The 17,289-nt window shown below is 37.4% G+C and overlaps 1 protein-coding gene across 2 annotated transcripts in view; it reads left to right on the top strand.

Moving 5' to 3' along the window:
- The first annotated feature begins 7,952 nt into the window (after positions 1 to 7,952).
- Positions 7,953 to 17,289, top strand: part of MYEF2 (myelin expression factor 2) — a 34,101-nt gene continuing 24,764 nt past the window's right edge. For both annotated transcript variants that reach the window (XM_077127793.1, XM_077127792.1), the window contains exons 1-3: positions 7,953 to 8,231; positions 14,617 to 14,825; positions 16,046 to 16,098. In XM_077127793.1, the coding sequence (XP_076983908.1) occupies positions 8,074 to 8,231; positions 14,617 to 14,825; positions 16,046 to 16,098 (420 nt within the window). In that variant the 5' untranslated portion in view covers positions 7,953 to 8,073. The remainder of the gene's footprint in view (positions 8,232 to 14,616; positions 14,826 to 16,045; positions 16,099 to 17,289) is intronic.

Here is a 17,289-nt window from a genome sequence, read left to right as displayed (position 1 = left end):
TAATTTGTATTCTCAGAGCCTGCATCAGTCCTGCTGTTAGCACTTCAGTAGGAGCTGGGGCTATAGCCCATGGCATTGCATTCAAGGGAGTTAAGTCCTAGGACCTCTATCATCTTTTAACTGTACTTTTAACAAATCATTCATTCTTTCAATAAAGCCTACCCCTGTGGGATTGTAGGGCAGATGGAAGGTCCACATGATGTCCTGATCCATGGTCCAGGATTGGACTATTTGCCCAGTGAAAGGGGTCCCCCAATCGCTGTTTATCTGTGTTGGCAGTCCATACAGAGTGCTTACTTTCTCCAAATATCTGATGGTGGCCCTCTGGTTCACCTTCTCTACTGGGAAAGCTAGCAAGAGTTCTGTAGTCTTGCCCATGACAGTAAAAGCATACCCTGCCTTCTCTGAGAGTGGAAGGCAACTGATGTAGTCTGCTTGCCACTGGGTCACTGGGATTTGTGAGCAGCTGACATGCCCCATCTGGTAGCCCATGTGGTCAACACAGGGAGCATGAAGGACACTCTCTAGTGATGTCCATTGGCTACTGGTACATGGTTGGCAGCTGAACTGCTGGGCCAGATGCTGCAGGGTTTAATACCCTTGGTGTCTGCTTTTCCAATGAAGCCATTCCATGGTTTCCTTGGTTTCAGCTGTGCTCAGTTGGGCACAGCCAGAGTGTGGCTTAGAAGCCATGTCAGCTATCCACCCCTGAACAGAGATAGCTGTTTTCAAGGTGACTGGTCATCTTTGCAACTCCCTCCACTTGCAATAAGGCATTATATGCAGCATACAATTGCTTTTCCAGGGGGCTGTGTCTCAGTTCTGCCCCTTTCTATAAGTGTGACCAAAAGTTAAGGGGCATTCATTTAGAATGTTGCCACTGCCACAGACACCACCCAAAGCCTATATCAGTATTGGCTACATCCATTTTACAGAGTGGGTCTGGGTCTACACCTCCCAGGGCTTGCAGTTGTGCTATTGACCTTTTAGCCCTTTAAAAGCAGCCTGAGTTTCTCCTATTTCCAAGTACAACCTTTTTTAATTAGCATATTCAAAGGTTTTTAACATTTGGGCTTAGTGAGGAACAAAAGGTTTCCAATATCACAATAACTCCAAGAAAGCTATTAGTTTTGGCCTATGTGGCATAGGAAAGCATTGTACCTTACCAATTACTGCATAAGGAATAATTTTTGTCTTACCCAACTGTATAACACCTAACAATTTGACAGGGCAACCAAGGCATTACAGTTTGTTGCAATTAATTGTCTGTCCCTGACTCTCGAGTTGAGATAACAATGAGTCTGGGCTTCTTTTATTTCTGTAAAAGAGTGACTGGTTAATATGACATCATCAATATAGTATGATAGAGTTACTCATCCACTTAGCCAAATCCTTTGCCATAAGACTGTGGCAGATGGTTGGGTTATGTAAATAGCCTTGTGGGAGCACAGTGGAAGTCCTTTGTTCCCTTTCCCAGGTGAAGGTGAAAACAGGTTGACTGGCCTTATTTAAGGAACTACTAAAGAAAACATTAGTTACATCTAAAACAAAGTGCTAACAAGATAATTGAGTGCTATTTCCTTCTAGTAAAAAGGCAACCTTTGGAACTGCTGCATACAAAGGTAGCATTACTTTATTCTCCTCTAAACCGCCTCAGTAGCCATCTTCAAGTCTCCTAATAGGGATCATGCTATGGCTGTCACTATTTGGCAGTCTCCTTTCTTCTTACTCAAATTTAGTCATCCTGCTATCTGTGGCAAACCAGTTAGCAACCCTGCTGGAATTTTCATGGCATCCACATAATCTCATGGTGGTCCCCATTCGTCTAGGATGGAAGCCACCCCTCCCTACATGGACGATAGAGGCCAATTTTGGATTTCCCCCATGGATTCTCCCTTCCAGAGACTCATGCTCAATGTTGCCAGCAGCTCTTTGGTCTCCTAACCAGCTCGCCAATGGTTCCAACCTATCTGTGCTGGTTTGAAAGGATTATGTACCCTAGAAAAGCCATGTTTTAATCCTGATCCATATTTTGGAGGCAGCTAGCTGTTTCTTTTAATTCCTATTCAGTCCTGGAGGTTGGAAACTTTCAATTAGATTATCTCCATGGAGATGTGACACACCAAATTGTGGGTATTAACTTCTGATTAGGTGGAGATGTGACTCCACCCATTCCAGGTGGGTCTTGATTGGTTTACTAGAATCCCTTAAAAGAGGAAACACTTTGGAAAAAGCTTGAGAGAAGCTGAGCCATGAGAGAACAGAGCCATGAGAACCACAGAGCCCTCACAGCCAGAGACCTTTGGAAGTGAAGGAAAACATCCCCAGGGAGTTTCATGAAACAAGAAACCTGGAAAGTAAGCTAGCAGTCATTGCCATGTTTGCCATTGGCCTTTACAGTCGAGAGAGAAACCCTAAACGTTGTTGGCCTTCTTGAACCAAGATATCTTTCCCTGGATACCTTCGCTTGGACATTTCTTATAGACTTGCTTTAATTACAACATTTTCATGGACTTAGAACTATAAACTTGTAAGTTATTAAATTCTCCCTTTTAAAGGACGTTCTGTTCTGGTATACTGCATTCCAGCAGCTAGCAAACTAGAACACCATCTCTCAAAAAGCTCTGGTCAACACAGCCTTAAGACCAAAGAGCATATCAGGTACAGAGTTAGATATGAATTTTATTGGGAGTTATGAACAGGAGAGGATTCTTCCCAATGGCGGCAGGTTGGGAAATGGAAGTTAGAGCTCCACAGAAGGAGGCAGGTGAGTGCAAGGGCTTATCTGGGTTTAGGGCAAGGGTGTGAGAACAGAGTTTCAGAAGGGTCTCATGACACAAGGGTTTGAAGATTTGTTATCAACAGTGGTCAATGGAGGGTAGTTTCAATGCCTTGTTTATGATACCATTTGTATATTCTTTCTGCCCTGAGGAAGTCTGATGACCTTTAATGTCTGTCCTCGTCCCCTTGGCAGTCATATGCAATGGCCTACTCCCAACATGGAGGTGACTCCTGGCCCCTACCTGGATCCCCACAATCATTTTCATTGAAACTCTTTGCATCAGGGTATGAAACAGTGGATAGTTGAATATATTACCGTGCATTAGCCTTGGCTTTGGCTAGAGGAAACCCAATTTATGGAGATGATTAAAGAGAAGGAAATGGCTATGACTATCAGTAGGATAGTAGGTGAAGCACTTAGAAATGTGTTCTTCTTATCAGCCTTTTATGGAGTTACTGGGATGAGATTGAGGAAAAGGTAAAATGATTAAATTAAGAAATTAGAAAGTGGACAGGAAAGTGAAACTTAGTATCTGGGAATTGAAATCCATAGTCTTCAAAGAAAAAAAATTGTCCCAATATTGCTTACAAAATCAAAAGTAAATGTGTTATTGGGCAATGACCCTAACATTGTAACGTTGAAAGATGAAACAATTATCTAGGTATTCAAGCAAAACCCTTGGTATATCTGAACTATTTCAATAATTGAGTTAAAACTGGAGTTTCTGCCTGAATTATTCAGATAATTGCCTTAATTCTGAACTTCAGTTGGCTGTGGAGATCTTTCTAGAGAATGAATTTTTGCATAATAAATGTTAATAGACTCCTAAATTCAGCAGAGTAATAGAAAATAGGAGGAAGAGAAATAGAAAGGAAAAAGAGAGAGAAAGATATATATAGAGAGGAAGATTAGAAATATTAAATAGATGGCACCAGTTGATTGTGACAATCTAGTTTTTTTCATCATAGAATGAATGTCTTAGAATAAATAGGGAAAACATATGTGGATTTCAAATATAACCATAGTTTTGGTAAAAGTTTTAAATTCTTTTTTTGGAATCTAAATCTAAGTTTGGAACTTAGTGGCTCCAAATCCAGTCATTTAATTTAAATAAAGTCAAGCGTACTGTTTTAAAAACTATATTATACTTTTTGTTTTACATTATGTTATGGTCTTTGACTTTTAATTCTTAAAGATGAAGTAAAAGATTATCATATCCTACATGTCACTCAACATCCATTTCCTTCTTTTGTAACAGAACCCTGGATAGTGTGCCCAGCTGAAAAGCTATTTGCAACCTCCCCTAAAGCTGGGTATGTCATGTAACTAAATTCTGGCCCACAAGTGGAAGTGCTGTAGGAGAGATCTAAACAGGATCATTCTTTTCTTACTCCTGCAATGTAGCCAAGATCACTAGTTCTCCAGCAGTCACCTTGGTCCATGGGGTGACCTTAAGAATGGAAGCCTTGAAACAGAGGAGTTAGGATTTAATGAATGATTATGAATACTGAATCATTATATATTCTTTTTTCTTTCTGGTATATTAGAGTAGATGGAGAGGAAATACCTGAAATCTCTGAACTATGATCCACTGCCCCGATCTCTGATAATGATTGTAGAAGTCCTTACTTGTGCCTTTGTGATTGTGAAAGCTGGTACTTCCTTTACCCAGTTTTCTCCTTAAGAAATCTGTAAAGGCAAATGCCCTAATACTAATGGAGGAATTTGAACCAGCTCAAAACCCACCATTAACTGGTTCTAGTTTCACTCCATTATATTTGTAAATTGTTTCTGCCTATAGCTGTTATTGAGATGATAACTTTCTTTCTCCCTTTTTGCTAATACCTGCCATTGAAATTGTAATGACTTCATCTCCCCATCTTAGAGTCCATAAAAACTTTGAATACCCAGACTCCAGGAGACAGATTTTGGGCCCATAGGCCATCTGCTCTCCTGCTTCACTCCTAGCAATAAATTATTTCTCTCTTTGAAACTCTGAAGTTTCAGGATTTGGTCATTTGCACACATCAGGCAGCAAATCCACCACCTTTGTCCAGGAACAGCCTTGCTTTAGGAAGGTAAAAGACTAAGATAGAAGGAACCTGTGGAAATGCTTCATGAGCTCTGGGCTGCTTTCATCTGGACTTCTTAGAGAGAAGTATAACTTCTATTTTGTTTAAGATGCTATTATTTCCAGTCTCTGTTACTAGCAGCGGAATATAATTCCTATTTGATCTACCCATTGAATTATTAATTGAAAATATTTGGACTTTTAGCATTAAATTTCTAGATATGAGCTCTTTCTCTGTGCCTCTCTGTCTCTGTCTCTCACACATAAACCACTCCAATCTGTAAGAAAGAAAACTAAGGGTATGTGAAGGTGTGGCAGTAACACATTTTCTGCGGTTGCAAGGGCTAATGCTTTTATAGTGGGAACTGTGGTAAGATAAAAACTACAGCATTACTCAAGAATTTTTAAGCAGGTACATGTGGAATAAAAAAATACAGTAAAGCAGAGGAAGGGAAGGTAATATAGAAATGAAATGTAATAGAATGTTAATAGCTCATTTTTTCTTTATTTTTTGCAAAGTTAGTTAAGGTAAGTGTAATAATGATAGCAAGAGAGGAAGGAAAGATCATAGTACAGGACAATGGAGATAGAACGATAAGGATGAATCTTTTTTTCTCTTCAGAAAATTCTAACCTTTTAAGATCCAGCTCTTCTATGATGCCCTCACCTATCCCTAATAGGGATTAACCTTTGTCCTTTTTATGCATCTAACAGGCTATGACTGGGATATAGCCAGTGAGGTGTTTGGCTCAAGTACCAAATATAAAGAGGCACCAACAAACTCAGTCATCAAGATAAATATTTTAATGAAAGATTTTACAAAATCAAATTGGCACACTGGGACAGGTGGGCTAGTCTCTAGTTTTAATTATATCTGACATTTTATCTCTAGTACAGTATTCAAATAGTACTTTGTATACAATTTCTTTCCCAATAGGCCTGTACTCATTTTTGTATCCCCTGTGCTCCTACTTGCCTGTTTTAAGCAAGGGTATTAGTCAGGGTTCTCCAGGGAAACAAATGACAAGTTTCATGCATGTAAATATTATGAGATTTCTTATAGGGCTTGGCTCCTGTGACCATGGGGATTGACCAGTACATCAATTCCATAGCGTAGACCACAAGTGGGATCTCCAAAGAAACGGTCTCAATGAATTCCCTAGGAGAAGGTGCTGACTGAAGTAGAAACAGATTTCTGAAATCATCACTTCTCCCTTTTAGGCCTTCAAGTGATTGGATGAGACTTCTCTCATTCTGATATAATCTTTATTGATTATAGATCTAACCAGTCATAGATGCAATCAGCAGACAAATGATTTAAATCCATGAAATACTCTCGTAGTAACAATCAGACTAGTGCTTGCTTGAGTAAACAATTGAACACCATAATCTAGCCAGGCTAACTCAGGAACTTAACCATCATGGCCTCTTAATAAACATTCAGTTGAATCTCTTGAAGGGCTTTGCAAGAATATACTGTTCTAGGGGCTGTGGGGTTAAGTGTTTCATCATTAAATTCAACCTTAACAAACGAATAACAGACAGCGAGGAATGTTTTGAAAGTACTTATAATCCAGTATTACGGGAAAATCATCTGGCTTCTCTTCGACTAAAACCTTTGCCACCTTGGAGAGCTAGGGAATTCTAAACCTTTGCATTCGTATACTACTTTGCCCTATATAATGTTCTTTCATTTAATCCTCACCTTAATTCAGCAAGGTACATTTTATTATCCTTATTTATTGTGGAGGGATTGAGAAGTTAAATGATTTGCCCAAGAAATTATGGGCAGCAAGTGTCAGAGCTGGGAGTCTAGTCCAGGTTTTCTGTCTCAAATTCTAATGCCCTTTCTGACACTCCAAATGCTATGTCTCAAGGTTGATTAATTAAGGAGAAACAATTAATGCAGCGACCACAATAGTATTTGTAGTATCTACAAAACAGAATATAGGCAAAACCTTAATAGCAGTATTTTAGCAAATGTACTCTTCATGATTAAAACAGTTCTGATTTTTATAAGTCTGATGAAATAGCTTACTTCAGGAACAGGACTAGATGGTTTATGGTATTTTGTGATAGACAGCAGAAGACTACACAATGAAATGCCAAAGAACATGGGAAATTGAGGAAATCATTTATTTACTATTCGAGTGTTAGTTTCTAATTACAACTTTACCACTAATGTGTGTATAATATTCTGCAAGGCACATAAATTATTGGCTTGCTTCTTCAAGAAACATTTAAAAGGTCATTGAACTCTTGAGCTGAAAAAGATTATTTCAATGTGAAATATTATTATAGTTCTAAAGAGTTAGAAGTTGATTAAGTTTAATGGGTTTCTTTTTCATACTTAGGGGGAAAAATCTATGATTATACTTTAAAACTTCACACAGTAATTAAACTTGAGAACCTATAACTGTTTCAAATATAATTTCCATCAGCATATAATAAACACATAAAACCCAAAATGCCCATTATTAGTCAATCTAGTAGAAGATTTCTTATGAAAATTATAGATTCCACCCATTGATTGCTGCCCAGAGTATTAAAAAAATTTCATTCTTTTTATAGACCGTTAGCTGAATTCTAAGAAAAGCCTCATTCTCACGAACAAGGTGATCTCAAAGAAATACAAAGCCATTTACTCTGCTGAATTGCAATAGTCATCAGTAACTCTTCAATATCCACAGGGTGCCTAGACATTTGAATCAGAAGTGGTGATTTATTTGAATCATATAAAGGATTTTTAAGGGAAGTCTGAAGAGGTACAGATGTCTTAAAGACAAAGTGGAATGTGCTTCTCTTACTTAATGTGCTTCTCTTACTGGGTTTCAGAGCTTCAGAGGTTTCCAACCCCCAAAACACACTTTGAAACTGAAGACCCCACTGGGGGCCAAGCGACCGGCAGGCTGGTGGTCGGAACATGATCCCAAAAGAGGTCTCAGGACAGGTCAAGCCTTCCCTGGGCCGGGTCAGGGCCGAACGCAGCAACTGCGGCACACACCTTCCAGCCCCCACCGTTCCCCTCCCCCATTCACTCCCACCCTCCACACAGGCTCACACCATATCCCCGTCGCCCAGCCCCGACAGGTTCTCGCGAGATCCGGGCAGCTGAGCGCTCGGGGCCTGTTCAAATCGGGATCCGTTACCGCTTCTCCGGCTGCCGCCATTGTCGCCCTCGGAGCCCCTCAGCAAAGGCGGTGGAGGTAGCGGCGGCGGGATGGCGGACGCCGAGAAGCTCGAGGTTCTTGGGGCCGCTGGCGACGACAGCCCGCTTCAGCAGCCAGCGGAGCCTCCTGGCGAGCCGCGGCGAGGACCGCACCCGCCGGAGCCGGAGAAGCAGCAACACCACAGCAGCAGTTCCAATGGCGTTAAAATGTATTGTCTTTTCCTTCCGGGGACTGGGGCGAGTGTAGGGCGGGGAGTCGGCCTGGAAGGCCGGGCTGGGCCTCGGTGGGACCCTACGCCCTCCTCAGGCCCTGGACCGCTCTCGGCCGTCGGCGGCGGGAGGAGCAGGTGCAGCAGCGCCGCTCCCAGGCCCTTCCCTGGCGACCCGGGCACCGCCGCCTGCGAGCTGGGGAGGGGAGGGGGGGTTGGGGGGCCGGCGCACTCCCTCCCACCCCACCCTCGATTAATAACCCCATTTCCCAGACTTCGTTTGATGAACCTTTGAGCAAAGCTCGGCGGCCGCCGCGGTTTGCGGGAAAATAGTCCCCTTTTTAAAGGGCAATAGTTAGTGTTCATCACTAGGGAGTATCTAGGGATGACATCATCGGACATTTCCTCTTATCCACTGACAACGTATTTAGAAGGAATATACCCCTCCCCCATCTTCCCAGCCTCATTCTGAGCTTTATGAGTTCAGTGTTTTGTGTTTTCTTTCTAAAGTATATATTCGTTTTTGTGATTTATAGTCACTGAAAGAAGTTTAATAATGCACCAATAGAATGGACCCGTCATTGTTATCTTTGAATTGGCTAGAGGTATTTTTGAAAAGAAAATCTATGTTGTGCATTGCTTTTTCTTCCTTTTTTTTTTTTCTCTCCTAATGTTTGTCAGCGGTGCAGGCTGTTGTAAAAACTCTTTGTGTGTCTCGTCTGCCATGCTGAAAAATCGAACCCGGGTTCGATTCCCGGTGCCTCCTCACGCAAAAAAACAAAAAACAAAAAACAAAACCCCTCATTGTGTGACGTTAGATTCTTAATTTTGGTGTAGTGGTAAAATAAAACCACTACTTTTAAGGTGGCAACTCCGTTATTGGCTATAAAGAATTTAGATGACTCGAATCCATGGTAATTTCTAGTTGTAAGCATTCGTTATGAAAATTGTTTCTCTTTGTTCTTATCGTGTGGGAGACACGAAGCCAAGCATTTATTTTCATATTCCCAGCCCTTTTAACCTGTAGTTGAAAGTTACATTAATAATTTAGTGAAGTCATCCTTTTCCTTCTCTTTATCCCTCAGAATAGAAAGCAGTAAACGAAATGTCTTTCTGACGTTTCTCTCGTATAAAAATGTTTGAAACTTTATCTTAAGACCTGGACAAATTGTTGTAAGGGAAGTTGATTGCAAATGAGATGGGGTAGCTCTCCCGAGCCGGGTGATGACACTCTTGTTCTCAAGTGGGTTAGAGTGGGATAGTATCTTCTAGGCAGAATATTGTTGTGGGTATAAGTGATTGGATCTCTGGAATTTGTTTGTAGATGGAAACACCTTAGAAAACGAGGAACCAGAAATGAGTGAAGCACTTTTCCACAATGTCTGTCAAAATGTGGGCTTTCAGAAATTTGATATAAGTAGGAATAAAAAATAATGGAATAATCTTAAAATATCTTTTAGTTTATATCTAAACATGAATATGCCATTCCTTTTCTTCTGATAACATTAACAGAAGTTACAGTCTTGAATTACAGAAGCCCCACTGTATTTGGATATGGGCAGCATAATAGTGTCAGTACAGGTGAAACTAGTTACCTAAACCTCCAGCAAATCTGAACATCTCCTAATCAATTTTGATGTCCTATTGTGGTTTAACCAGACAGGAAAAATAGATAGGAAAAGAATCTTTGCCACATCTAATTGAGGAAGAAAATGTAAGGTGAAGAAATTAAATGCTGTAAACAAGCACGTACTTTTAATATTACTTTAGTTCATCCCTCTCCTTTTCTTAAAAGTTGAATAAAGAGGCCAATTTACTATCAGGAGTTTCTTGTACTGTCCCAAAGGAACATATGCTGAGTCCTCAATGGGTCACCCAAACTAGGTAACTAGGGACATTACATGTATCTTAAACACTCTTTAGACTCTATCAACCAGTAGGGTTAGTTAACCCAACACATAAATCTTAAGTTGATTATCATGTTTTTAATAAGAATTTATATATAATGATAAAAGTGACCAATTATTGCCTTAAAATATATGTAATTTAGAAGTGAACAGAATGCCGCTTGTCATCAGTACTGAAATGACTTTGAGGTTATTCCTTTGTCGGACAGAGATCACCATATCTTATCTTTGTATCCCTAAGACCTAACATTTAAAAAAGGGACAATAAAATTTTTTGAAGAAATAAAGTGGGGACCTTTTATGATCATGAAATTTGTTCAGGGGATATAGTTGGCACCTTGACATCTTTGGATGAGAAATTCAAGATCTTTTTCCTGAGGTCTAGTTTTTTTCTTTACACCAAAGCAGTATAATAGCTCCCCTTTTCTTTAAAATGAGTAGGAGGAAAACCAGTAATATTGTTACTGTTCATATATGATTAAGTAACATCTTGGAGTATATGAAGATTAAGAGTTATATTAGGGCACTAATATAAACTATTAAAATAGTATTGGCTCAAGGTGAAGTGTTTGCCAGTAGAGTAGTAATTTTATCACATTAGGAAAACAGAAATGGGATTGAGCTTAATTTTGGAAATGGCCTTATACAATATAGCATTATACTTTAAAACTATGCTTCTTCATTTGATGTTGGATTTTGATTTTTTCAGAAATTTGTTATAATTTGAGAAGACATAATTCAGTCTTAAGAGTAGATAACATTTTGTGACTATTCTAGAGTTTATTTTTGTATGTTTAGAGGGAATGTACTTGAATGAGTATTTAGCAAATTATTTCTACTCATTCTGAGTAGAGTGCCAGTAATTTGAAATTATAATTATTTCCCTAAGAGTTTTCAAATATATTTTAAATTCATTTTCTGTAATATATTTGTGACCTAAAAAGAGTTCAGAAACTGAGTCATTATAGTTTAAGTTCTTAATCAGAGCATACCTCCAGTCACCAAACTGATCTGTCTTCCATAGGTAATCTTAATTTGTGCATTGTAGGTGAGTAGTGTAACAGTATTTTTAAAGTGCTTATAACTGGGGAAGACTTGACAAATCTATTGCCCTCATCCTTTGAATAAATATTTTAAAAGGAGAGCCTACATAATGTGTTCATTGCTTCTTAATGCAACTGTCAGATGATTGTAAGCATATGCTTATAACATCCATGTAACCCAGATCAAGAATAGAAGAACATTATTGCCAGAACTTTCTGTAATTTTCACAAGTGGTTTCTTCCAGGAAGAAATTATGCAGGGAAAAGGATGTTTGGTTGAAGATCAGATAGATAGATGTCCACCACCTGAATAAAGATTTAGTGATTTTATGGGCCGGCCACGGTGCCTCAGCAGGTAGAGTTCTCGCCTGCCATGCCTGAGAGCCAGGTTCAGTTCCTGGTGCCTGCCCATGTGAAAAAAAAAAAAAAGATTTAGTTATTTTAAAAACAGCTGTTAAATTCAGGCTACTATGTAAATGGGCTTTTGGAGAATTTAAAGAGTTTATTCTCGTATCTGTTATACCCACAACCCAGAGCAGAGGTGTCTGGCTCTGATGTGTTTTCCTTGATTTTAGCAGGGTTTTTTTTTTTTTTTTTTGCCACGCAGCACCATCTGTGCTCAGATGAGTATGGAGTCTTAATTGATTGTTCATTCATTCAAAAATTAATATTTATCAAGTACATGTTATGTATAGTTGCCATTTTAGGTTCTGCTGATACTCAGATAGTTTTTGTTCTCACAGGGTTTACAGGTTATATTTTTGACTGTGTTACTACCTACTCAGAAGAATAGTGTCTAAAAAAGAAATGCATACATTTTGTAACAAATGGTTATCTAAGTATGAGATACCTGTGGAACACTTCAAAATGTATAGTATCCCAGAATGCCTAACTTGGAAGATAATTTAGAACCTTGGCTTCTAAATCTGGTTGGTTGCGAGAATAATCTATGGAGCTTTTAAAATTTTAGATTCCTAGGTGTCATTCCCAGCAATTTTCATTAATACGTGTCTTTGAAAAATTGCTTTAAAATGGAAGTTTTGTTAAAAAAGTTTAAAATACACTAGAGTAAGTAGTGATATAAAAGAACCCTATGGTTACCTCTGTAAAAAAAAAAGAAAAGATCTTTTTGAAAAGGAAATTCCATTATTATATAAATCCATATTCTTATCTGTAGGGTTTACTTTAAATGTGTACCTTCATCTTATGGATGACTAGTGGATAGCATCACTTAGTTGCATTGTGGTTACAAATTTGTAAATTTTTTTCTAATTAGGGCTTCATCAAAAAGTAGGTTTACAAAATTCTGATTCGTGTTGCATTTAAGCATTGCTCTTCTTTCCCAAATATAGATTGCTACTAATTAAAAATGGCGTGATTTTGGAAAGTATCCCATCCTAGTTTATAGACTAAAACACAGGAAACAGTCCACATTTTGATCAAAATTGAAACCATTTGAGTGTATACATAAAAGTTTATTTATATATTTTTTCCTTCAAAGACTAATTTATTGAGATATAATCATCCAAATTGTACAGTGGTTCACAGTATCATCATAAAGCTGTGCATACATCATTACAATAGATTTTGAACGTTTTCATTACTCCAAAAATAATAAAAATAAAAGTAAAAAAGAACACTCAAAACAGCCCATCCCCCATCCCATCTCCCATTGTTTATTCTTTTGTCTTTTTTTTTCTTACTCATCTGTTCATTCACTGGATAAAGGGAGTGTCAGTCACAAGGTTTTCACACACATTCACACATTAAAAGCTCTATAGTTATTCAGTAATCTTCAAGAATCAAGACTATTGGATTATACTTCAACAGTTTCAGGTATTTCCCTCTAGTTACTTCAGTACACCAAAACTGAAAAACGGTATCTATATACTGCATAAGAATAACCTCCAGACCTCTAAACTATTTGAAGTCTCTCAGCCACTGAAACTTTATTTTGTTTCATTTATCTTCCCTGTTTTGGTCAAGAAGGCCTTCTCAATCCCATGATGCCAGGTCCAGGCTCATCCCTGGGAGTCATGTCCCATGTTTCCAGGGATATTTATACTCCTGGGAGTCATGTCCCATGTAGAAGGGAGGGCAGTGAGTTTACCTGCTGAGTTTGCTTCAAGAGGCCACATCTGAGCAACAAAAGAGGTTCTCTGGGGGTAATTCTTAGGCATTGTTACAAGCAGGCTTATCTTCTCTTTTACAGAAATGAGTTTCATAAGAGCAAGTCCTAAGATTGAGGGCTGGTCTTGTTAGATTGGTAGATCCGAATGCTTGTGAGAATATCAGGTCTTCCTCAGGTGGTGAAGTTTAATATTTCTACTATTTTCCCATTCCTCAAGGAGACTTTGCAAGTACTTTTTAATCTTTTGCCCAGCTTATTCTGGGATGTATCAGGGCATCGCATCAACCTGCGCAAACCAATAAGATCTCCTTATTTATGTTTTTATGTAATTACGGTCTTCGAATAAGCTAACTATACAAATTAAATTAGTGTGCTACTGAAAGTATAAATTTTGCATCAAATAAAGTTCCCTTCCTTTTGTCACACATAGAAGTTGAAGTTTTAAAATACAGTCAATATCATCCTTTACCCTTTAGTCTGATATACCTTAGTTCAACTTAGATCAGCTTCATTATATCTCTAATTGAAGTCTGATCACTTTGTGTTTTTGACAGTTGTTGCATGTAGTAATGCTGACTTTTCTGCAGAACTCCAGCACTGAGTCTGAGGTGTTATACAAATACCTGAAGTTCCATGGGCTGATCAGGTTATACACAATAATTTAGAAACAACAGTTACAACTCCTGAATAAATGTGGCTGATCTAAGAACTTACTATCTAGTAACCTTTACAATAGGCTTTCACCTGATATATATACATACATATATATTTTTTATAAACATATATAAACATATATATAAAAAGCATATTTATAAACATATATAAAAAACATGTATATTTTAATTATTTTTTTAAGCATGAGAGGAAGAAAGAGCTCTGGGAAATCACTATTAGCCAAGATGAATGAATTTTTCCACGGTATCAATTTGTAAATTAGTGTTTTCTGAGCTCTAAATGAGGCCCAGAAAGTTAATTCTCCATAAAAGATAGCAGTTTCTCATAGGCTAGGAGTAAAATCACCTATTTTTCCCTCTTGTGGTGTGTAATAATATTTAGGTAGTATGGTTGGTTGCTGCAACTATTTGCAACATGGAAAAAAAGGATTGTTATTTGAGGTTGGTAATATGCCCAAACCCTTCTTTTAAAATGGGTAATTTCAGTGCTAATGCATTGACTTCCCAGCTGCTTTGCTGCTGTCTAACTTAGTAGAGGATTTTGTGAAGTAAAGTGATAAATATGCAATATTTATTTAATACAGACTGCCATTCTTAGAAGCACAACTGAATTTTTTTTTTTATTTGTAGGGAAAATGATGAATCAGTGAAAGAAGAAAAATCTGACTTAAAGGAAAAATCTACAGGAAATATGAAGGCAAATAGATTTCATCCTTATTCAAAAGACAAGAATTCAGGCACTGGAGAAAAGAAAGGTCCAAATCGTAACAGAGTTTTCATTAGCAATATCCCGTATGACATGAAATGGCAAGCTATTAAAGATCTAATGAGAGAAAAAGGTAACTATCTCTGAAATAACCCACTGTTGGATAATCGTCATATTAGAGGGGGAGGGAACTAAATAAACTTTTGTTCCTCTGAGCCACACAGACTCGAAAATTATTTTTATTTCTTGACACCTGAGTTAATCTTTTCCACTTCTTTCACTTGACACAATTTCACAAGTTAGTATGGATAAATGAAGTATTTTTCTTTTTGCCATTTTGGTGGGATTGTAGTGAGCCAGCATATGCATGCCACCAAGAATTTTGTTAAAGGAATTGCTTTGTCTAGTTGAAGTTTTTACAGATTTTTAAAGGACTATTGCATTAGTTCAGCAATACATTTAGTTTGTTAAAGTATGAATAATAAGGCCTGCTTTTTTTTTTTTTTTCCCAAAAGCTGTTTTGTTATTACCTTGGTGGAATCTGGAATCTGGCTTTGGAATTCATTTTGTTTGCATTGTCATGACTGCCATGATGCTGTCTTTGCAGTTCTATATTAAAATTGCTTTACTGCTGTTGCAGTTTTGTTTTCAGAAGAATCTGAAAACCTTTATATTATATATGGTTGGTTTTGGGGAAAAATAATTTTAATATTTGAACTTGTAAAAGTTAGTTTTGTTATTTCTTGAAAAATTGAGTTTCAACAGTCCTGCAAACTCTGTACTTGGCTTGAGGCTTTCTTTCAATCAATAAAAAAAAATTGTATTGGTGTATCTGTTGTAAGGTGACAACTATTTGATTGGTTTTATTCATTGACTTTATTTAGAAAGTGTGTGGCTTGCTGTGAAGCATGACTTGTAAATTTAGTTTACTGATGGCAAACATGATTGAAGACATTCAGGTAGAAAGTCACCTTAAAACAGCTGTTGTGTGTAGGCTGATCAAAGTTATTTGAAAAGTGCTAATGTTGATGTTTTTAATATGATAGGGTAAGGGATCATTTGTATGTATATGTGCATTTGTTCACCAACTATATCATGCTGGCCAAAATATGATCTGTAGTATGAATTTGGTTAATATGGTTGTTAGCTTTTTTAGAGAATGTGGATGATGTATATTTCTGAAAACTAGTTAAATTTACATAGCCATTGACAGGAGGTATGTTGGTCTGGTTTTGATTGTTGGTGAATAATAGGTGCTTTTCTGTAGAGTTGTGCACAGGTGTGCAGTAAAGCAAGATATTGGTGTTTAAATGTATTGTTTCTTGGTATCTTCCTTTTGTATGTCTTATGTAGTTGGTGAGGTTACATACGTGGAGCTCTTTAAGGATGCGGAAGGAAAATCAAGGGTAAGTGCTGTGGGCAATAATCTGCTAGAGGTTTAAAAGTTCCTCAGCAGTTTATCTTTTGTATACTTTTGTACCAGTTTTGGAAACTTAAGTTTCATTTTGTTTTACTTTATTATGCAAGATTTGAGGCTTTGCCACTCTGACACTTATTCAAACCAAACTAGCTGCCTGGAAGGGATGGATGGGTTTGTAAATGCTTATACAGAACATTCACTTTTCTAATGCTCTAATTAGGATAGTGCTTCTCCTTAGTCAGTAGATTTTAACATGAGATTTTTTTTTGTTGTGTTTTGATGCCTTCAGGATATTTTAAAAGTCACTGAATCAATAATATTCCCTAAGAGAAAGTTCTATGAGACTATAGCTTAAAGGTGTTAATTCACAGAACATATGTTTGAAGCCACAGAACATATGCTTGAAGCTTTCATTGAAGAGCTTAATTTGGTAGCCTCAGAACTACATAAGAAGCAGTGCTCTGACCAATTGCTGTGACTGACATCAATGATTCAATTGATGTAGAAGGAATTGGTTGATAGTAGATTTTGATTTTTAGTGACAATAATGCAATACATTGAAGAAAATAATGCAGAGCTCTAAAAAAATGTTTAATAGAAAAAAACGAGTGTGTGCGTGAGAAATAAAAACTTTGTCATTTACATTCAGATGGTATTTCAAACAATAATAATCACAAGGAATTATCTAAAAATGGTTCTACAAACCAAATGGTTCTACAAATTTATTTCTTTAGCATAGGTGATTTTTTTTTTACATCCATACAACTAGATGCTGTTAGTTGTGTACAGCCAGTTTTCTCTAATAGAGAACATTGTTAAAAATGAAATTAGTATTCGTTTCCTGTTTGTACATTAAGAAAATTGAATATACATTAAAATGTTTTGTGCACAATACATATTGAAAATACTTGTAGTTATGTAAAGATAGATATTTTGGAGCTTTAAATTATTTTCTTGAATTGCTTTTAATTGAATTTGTGCAATGACATTACTTTGGTTTTGACTTAAAGAAAAGTCATCTAAAAGTAAAAATGTGCTCCAATCTTGATAATTGCTAGGTTCTACTCTCTTAAATGTTAAAACAGATTGATTTTTAAAATTTGCAGAAAATTCGTGGTCACTTGCCTGCTATGTTCTGGAGGTATAAAAGATTAAAAATGATCATATTATTGATTGC

Source organism: Tamandua tetradactyla, chromosome 14 (genome assembly GCF_023851605.1).
Source record: "Tamandua tetradactyla isolate mTamTet1 chromosome 14, mTamTet1.pri, whole genome shotgun sequence".
In the NCBI taxonomy this organism is placed as follows: domain Eukaryota; kingdom Metazoa; phylum Chordata; class Mammalia; order Pilosa; family Myrmecophagidae; genus Tamandua; species Tamandua tetradactyla.
This window is presented reverse-complemented; position numbering and strand designations above follow the sequence as displayed.